Here is a 7,703-nt window from a genome sequence, read left to right on the forward strand (position 1 = left end):
GACCTCTGACAATGCATACACATTACATTAAGTTCAAATTGCATTGTCAATTCCCACCAGAATGTAGAGGAACATACAACAACATACATAAAACCCATCATAACAAATAAAAGTTGATATTTAAAATACAGTTGAATCTCAAAGGTCAAACACAGTCCATTCTAGAACACTGGTCAAAGTCTGATTTTGGGGGGGTATTTTTCAGTACGATAGACAAACTCATCCACACTACCCAAAAGGAACAGACCAACAAAATGATACAAAAAAACCTTGGTGTAGGGAGAACAAATCGGTGTTTTTTTTTGTGTGCCCATTTTGCCGAATACAGATCAATAGCAGTATTAGTGCAATTGTTGACTGATAGGGACAAAACACGTGGCTGCTGCCAAAGCAGCTTGTGTGGTCATGATGATGGTAAAAAGATCATGACAAGTTTGCATGGCATGCGCATTCAGGCTGCACTGCTGAACGTGCATGCATGTGTGTGCACTTTCGGCCGTTTCAGTCTTAGTGCACGGCTAGCCCCCTCAGCCCATGTGGGCACTAATGTGGACTAACCCCTTGTCTATTATTACCTTAAAAAAAAAGAGACACCTTCTCTTCCACGACTCACTGGTTCTCAGCCGGGTCATCTTCGGGGACAGTTAGAAGCTTGCATAAGTAGTAGTTGCATAGTGGTGCTGATTTTAGATGCATCTAAAGCCTGTCTTTGTTCTGTTCCATTTTTCTTGTTCTAGAGAGTGGGGGAACCTGTAAGTTGCATTCTTTTTGCCCTAGAACTGCATGTGTATGTCTGCTACTCTACTCAGTGTCCTTTAGCACATGTTTGTATTTGTATTGTGTCCACGTGCATGAGCATCCCTTGATTAACTTGCATATAATATGACTATCTGAGCAAAATTCTGCTTTCCATTTCCCATTTAACAGAGTAAATGCGAAACTATACTCTGGATGGGAATTTGAATAAAGTCCCTTGAAATTTGATCAATAATCACATGACGCTAACTTGAAAAAACACAGGCCAATGGTGAGTTAAGATAATTAACTGATTATTTTTGCTAAATATGAACAACAATCTAGCAGCTGAAAACACTTGCTCCAAAGGTACCGTAATATAGTTCAGCATACTGTATATACTGAAGTGCTAACTTTGCCACCTTAGGGAACCTTTAATCCATGCATTTTCCACCTTTTTTTTTTATAGGTTTACAACATTATAACCACAATCTAGTAGGATCCAGCACAAGAGTACATGGACCTTGACTTTGATATCAAAGCTATCGAATAAATGCTTAAACAGATTTACATACTGCCCTATAACCACAATAATAAATAGATTGTTAAATGAATACCTCTGTGACAATCTCAATGAAAACTGAGCATTGTGTATTATCTATTAAGATTATTATTTTTCTCTTTTTTTAAAGCTCTTGTATTTGAGTTTATTAGATTGTATAAGTGGTCATAATATGTAACTAGTTGGGCCTACGTTTCCCCCTGTTGGTCACTGCCAATTACTGAATTCAACGATTGTTCATAGAAAAGTCACGATATGGGCAAAAAATATATACAGTATTTGATGCCCATCCCCAAACTATACAATTGCTTACGATGTTGAAATTTGGTGATCTATCTGTTTCACTACAATGGAAAGCAGAATGTTGTTATCATGTCTCATCTTTTTCATATAATCCTTTCTCGAAGTGTTTATATTATTTGGCATCGGACAAGTGACGATGGCAAAATGTCAGCAAATGCATCAAAATTCCAATTACTTTGGTTTTGTTTGTGTGTGTGTGTTTGAGGCCAACCATTACTAACATACAGTGGAGGCCGAAGGTTTTTGTCAGCCACTCTCTTTACCAACTTTCCTAATTTAACATACAGTATTTAAAGAATATACATACCGCTATCTACTTTATTGTTTTCTCTTTTAAATTTAGTTAAATGTGACCATTCATTCATACATTTATGCATTCATAAAAAATATTTTTAAATGCTCATTACATCTCCAATGAAGTGACAAACATAGTAAAACAAAAAAATTGCATTACAACTAAAATAAATAGCCACAACTGTACTGAAGTGTCTAATGTATCGGTGATCACTTTTATGTTCTTATTTTGTTTTTATTGGCGCTCCCTCCTCACTGTGAGCCTCATGTTTGTCTAATCTTCTTTCATTCTGTTTTTAAATATTTGACTGTATTTTAAGTTTCCATGTGAAATATTTTGTGAGTCCTCACTGTGAAAAGTGCTATATAATTAAAATTTACTTGCTTATTTACTTGTCAAACTAGGAACCAGAGTAACGTCCGTCGCATGCACACGGCCATCAAATTGAATGAGGTGGTGGTCAACAAGTCGCAGGGAGCCCACCTCGTTCTGCTCAACATGCCCGGACCGCCGAAGAACCGAGGAGGAGATGAAAACTGTATCCTTTATTTGCACCTTTTATTGTCTGACCAAAAACATTTTATTTTTAAGTCACGTCTTCTTCACTGCTTCGTGCAGAAACCTTAGAATGTGACTTTTAATTTTTAATGATTTTATTTCCGAGGGTAATAGGGACCGAGCCCGGCCGTGAATAGAGAAAATCCACAAGTAATTGACAACCGGCCGAAGAAAGGTTTATTATTTCCTATAAAAATATAGGTCCTTGGCACCAAGAGCCCACAAGATAGCTGCAAAGCAATACTTCATATTACATCGTATTTTTGCCTGAGTAATAAAACGGTCAATAAGTGAGTTTTTCAGTAAATAATGGAGTAAAGGTTAACTGGTGAAGAGAGCATAGTTTTGTTTTTCTTTTTTCTTTTTCTAAAAGAGTTAAAAGTCCCAAATTGCGAATATATGGGGGAACACCAGTGCTGCCAAATGTTACGGAATGTTCATATTTTGTTACGGAAATCACTGAAGCTTGACCCGTTACGGACTGATTGTTCCGGATATTGTTAAAAAGTTGTCTGACATTACCAGCTCCTTCACTTCCTTCCTCTCAGATATGGAATTCCTCGAGGTTTTGCTCGAGGGTCTGAACCGAGTCCTACTTGTCCGAGGCGGTGGACGGGAAGTTATCACCATCTATTCTTAAGGGGAGAAAAAAAAACAAGAAACTCCCACCCCATTCTGCACATTATGGGCTGTCGCCTTGGATACCAGTCACCTGGCATTTATTTTTGAAGGGAAGGGGGACGCTTAATCGGGTTCTTACTGAGATGTGATGGCGGAATCACTAGTGATTGATGGGTAGTCAGCAGGACATTGAGGCAGCAGGGGACATGTTGCGGGCTTGTGAACGAGCGAGCGTGGCGCGCCCACGCTATGCCGCCGTGCACCCACAAACAAACAGAAATAGAGCATAGACACTTTATATTTTTCATTCAACTCTTGACGAGGTCATTTTGTTTTTTCACCTTGTTTCCCTCGTTGTTGTCATGAGGTCAACATTCACTGTTGACTGATGTTGAAGCTCGTAGTCTCTTTTACTCTGGGAGGCATGAGAAGTTTGTCCCCCCCAGTGAAGTGAAGCATCGTGGGTAGTTGTTTTGCTACGGCTCTGTGATTGGTCATCCCCACCCTTTGCTGGCTTTTGTAAGCTATTTATCACACACACGCAAATACACTCGTCTAGATCACGTAGTAATGGCCCGAAAATGTATTTACTTTATGCATTTATCATTTATTCAATGACATCAACATTGGCCTTCACTGTAAACGAAAGCACATATTGCATCATACACAGACTTTTGCACTATCCATAATCTCACAAGTTTGCTACTTATGCGTTGTTGTTAGGTCATGTCAAAACTACAAAGCTACTATTTACTGCTCATATACATTTTTTTTTAAATATATATTTTACCAGACGAAAAGGATTCGAGCGTTGAGCTCCAGATTGAATTCCCTGAATTGTTTAGCTCAATAGATAGGAAGAGAAAGTGCCAAAATAATTTAAAAAGAAACTGTGGAAGTCTTAATTTTGCCCCCCAAAATTGAAATAGAATTATCCAACATAAAGAGCAACAGTTTCTTTCATATGCTGTTATTCACAAAACAACTTTTAAAGCAAAAGAAATCTCTCAATGTCATTTGTACCTCCGCAGTTTCTTCCGATTAGCAGTATTTTTTTAAGTGATAACAGTTGTATTTTCCTGCAGTTCTTTCCAGGAAAATGTTAAAATTGTGAGTCCAGTGGTTATTATCACATTTTGTTTTCTTGTGTTTTTGTTCTGTTGTTGTCGTATGCCTGTGTAATGATATAGTCATGGTCTCTGTAGTTTTTTTCTTACGTGAACTGAACTTCTGTTACTTTGTGTGTCTTGATTTTTATCAAAAGCGGAAAGAAGAGGAAGTATGTGCAAATGAATACAGCTGTGTTTTATAGTACAGCTACTTATTTTTGTTTAACTTGCCACAAATGCTACCTTCACAATACAGCAGCAAACAGGGTAAAACATAATGACACTGTTACAGTCTTTCTTTGTCATTTCTAGCCTCCCAAAAAAGAAATAAACATTGTCTAGTTTTAAGAAATTAAAACCAAGCTGATGGTATTAAAGTTGATTTTTATTTTTAATTATATTTCAAATGTAATCAAATATATCACTCACTTTGAGCAAAAAGAGTTGAACGGGGTGCTGGAGGTGTGTTTCAGTGGGAGCAGGGAAGTGACTGGAGAATGTTATCTACCTCAAAGGTGTCAAGGAGGCTTGAAGACATAGAAACAAATTAAAAATAACAAAAAAACCTGTGGAAACACATTGCAGTTTCACTAAGGAGGGAAAAAAGGAAGAAAGAAAAACATTGGCTATGTGAGGTGAGTGTCAAAGTTGTGTGTTTGTGTGTGCGTGTGTGCTCTGAGAGGTGAAGAAGCTATTTGTGTTTCTGCTGTCGTCCTGCCCGACTGCTGGTGGGCCTCACTGGCTGGAACAGGAAGTCACTTTGTGGGAGCAAACGGAGAGACAGTAGCCCTGTAAATTATATTTGTGCCTCTCTGAGTAACTATTAAAAGTGCTGAAATAAACCTTAAGTTATCGTTGGTGTTATTCTGCTTATTGGGTATTTTATAGTATTGGGGTTATTCATCTATCCTTTTCACCTACACTTTTTTCCATATCAGCAAAACTAATTGGAGCATGTGACAGGTTTGTTGTTGCCCGTATGTGTCCTTATACATTTATTATGCGAACAATAAATAGATTTGGGTTATGCCTGCAAAGACTACATTTAGCAGTATAAAAAATTTCAAACCAAAGTTCAAGTTACTAAATTTGCCCACCAGAGAGCAGCATTGTGTCCGAATATTATGACAGCCAAATCTTCTTTTCCTTTCGGCTTGTCCCTTTAGGGGTCGCCACAGCGTGCCATCCCTTTCCATGTAAGCCCATCGAAGTCCGCTCTCTCTAACTTTGTCTCCAAAACATCGAACCTTGGCTGTCCCTCTGATGAGCTCATTTTTTATTTTATCCAACCTGGTCACTCCGAGAGCGAACCTCAACACCTTCACTTCTGCCACCTCCAGCTCTGCTTCCTGTTGTCTCTTCAGTGCCACTGTCTCTCATCCGTACATCATGGCTGGCCTCACCACTGTTTTAGAAACTTTGCCGTTCATCCTAGCAGAGACTCTTCTGTCACATAACACACCTGACATCTTCGTCCACCCGTTCCAACCTGCTTAGACCCGTTTCTTCACTTCCTGACCACACTCACCATTGCTCTGGACTGTTGACCCCAAGTATTTCAAGTCCTCCACCCTTGCTATCTCTTCTCCCTGTGGCCTCACTCTTCCCCCACCACCCCTCTCATTCATGCACATATATTCTGTTTTACTTCGGCTAATCTTTATTCCTCTGCTTTACAGTGCATGCCTCCATCTTTCTAACTGTTCCTCCACCTGCTCCCTGCTTTCACTGCAGATCACAATGTCATCTGCAAACATCATGGTCCACGGGGATTCCAGTCTAACCTCATCTGTCAGCCTATCCATCACCACTGCAAACAGGAATGGGCTCAGGGCTGATCCCTGATGGGGTCCCATCTCCACCTTAAATTCATCCGTCACACCTACAGCACACCTCACCGCTGTTCTGCTGCCCTCGTACATGTCCTGTATTATTCTAACATACTTCTCTGCCACTCCAGACTTCTGCATGAAGTACCACAGTTCCTCTCTGGGTACTCTGTCATAGGCTTTCTCTAGATCTACAAAGACACAATGTAGCTCCTTCTGACCTTCTCTGTACTTTTCCATCAACATCCTCAAGGCAAATAATGCATCTGTGGTACTCTTTCTAGGCATGAAACCATACTGTTGCTCGCAAATACTCCCTTCTGTCCTGAGTCTAGCCTCCACTACTCTTTCCCATAACTTCATCAACTTTATTCCTCTATAGTTGCCACAGCTCTGCACATCACCCTTGTTCTTAAAAATGGGCACCAGCACACTTTTCCTCCATTCCTCAGGCATCTTCTCACGCACTAGAATTCTATTGAACAAGCTGGTCAAAAACTCCACAGCCACCCCTCCTAGAGGCTTCCGTACCTCCACAGGAATGTCATCAGGACCAACTGCCTTTCCCTTTTTCATCCTCTTTAATGCCTTTCTAACTTCCCCCTTACTAATCATTGCCACTTCCTGGTCCACCACACTTGCCTCTTCGACACTCCCCTCGCTCTCATTTTCCTCATTCATCAACTCCTCGAAGTATTCTTTCCATCTAGCTAGCACACTGCTGGCACCAGTCAACATATTTCCATCGCTATCCTTAATCACCCTAACCTGCTGCACATCCTTCCCATTTCTATCCCTCTGTCTGGTCAACCTGTATAGATCCCTTTCTCCTTCTTTAGTGTCCAACCTGGCATACAAGTCATCATATGCCTCTTGTTTGGCCTTTGCCACCTCTATCTTTGCCGTATGTCGCATCTCAATGTATTCCTTTCGCCTCTCCTCGGTCCTCTCAGTGTCCCACTTCTTCTTAGCTAACCTTTTTCCTTGTATGATTTCCCGTACTGTGAGGTACAAACAGCCAATTGAGCAACATTATTTGTAGTACTGTAAGTAGTTGCAGTAACAGCAGCAGCATTATTTCTTCAAATCCGTTTGAGCATGTATTTGCTAGTTCTGATATTCAGTTTACGCTTCATGTACTAGTATGCTCTTTTTTCCCCACTATTTAGACAAGTCAGCGCACTAGTAGAACCATTGTCTTACTAGTAACATCTTTTTCTACTACTAGTCCTACCTTTTGCCTATCCATCCATTCATCCATTTTCTATACTAGTAAACTACAGTTCTGCACTAGAAACAGAACTAGGCCCAACTGGAGAGGTCACACACTGGAAGCCTCTTGAGCCTACCAAAATGGCCAAAAGTAATTTTTTCTTACTAGTAGTGTGGATGTCAGAACAATAGTGTAAAATGTAAGCCACAGTCTTTCTACTAGTGTACCCTAGTTGTTCTACTAGATATGTTCAACCTTTACAGTATTCAATATCGTTGTCCTAACTAGTAGGGCAACATACTGTACATGTTACTTGTGAGGCAAAACTGCACTAGTTGACAACTGGGTGCTTAATAGTACTACTAGTGATGTAAAATTCTACTAATTAACCTCCAGTTCCTCGCTGGTAGCACTAGTATCACACAGATGTCAACTAATGCACGGTTTTGCCTGACTAGTAACAAAGTTGTCCTACTAG

General features: G+C 40.0%; 1 protein-coding gene across 6 annotated transcripts in view; it reads left to right on the forward strand.

Annotated features, from left to right (window-relative positions):
- Positions 1–5,042, forward strand: part of slc12a7b (solute carrier family 12 member 7b) — a 44,959-nt gene extending 39,917 nt beyond the window's left edge. For 4 of the 6 annotated variants that reach the window (XM_061757616.1, XM_061757619.1, XM_061757618.1 and 1 more), the window contains 3 exons: positions 738–752; positions 2,300–2,433; positions 3,002–5,042. In XM_061757616.1, coding sequence (XP_061613600.1) covers positions 738–752; positions 2,300–2,433; positions 3,002–3,093 — 241 coding nt within the window. In that variant the 3' untranslated portion in view covers positions 3,094–5,042. The remainder of the gene's footprint in view (positions 1–737; positions 753–2,299; positions 2,434–3,001) is intronic. The other 2 variants (XM_061757617.1, XM_061757620.1) reach the window with 1 other exon arrangement.
- The last annotated feature ends 2,661 nt before the right edge of the window (positions 5,043–7,703 follow it).

This window comes from Phyllopteryx taeniolatus, chromosome 20 (assembly GCF_024500385.1).
Source record: "Phyllopteryx taeniolatus isolate TA_2022b chromosome 20, UOR_Ptae_1.2, whole genome shotgun sequence".
Taxonomy (NCBI): domain Eukaryota; kingdom Metazoa; phylum Chordata; class Actinopteri; order Syngnathiformes; family Syngnathidae; genus Phyllopteryx; species Phyllopteryx taeniolatus.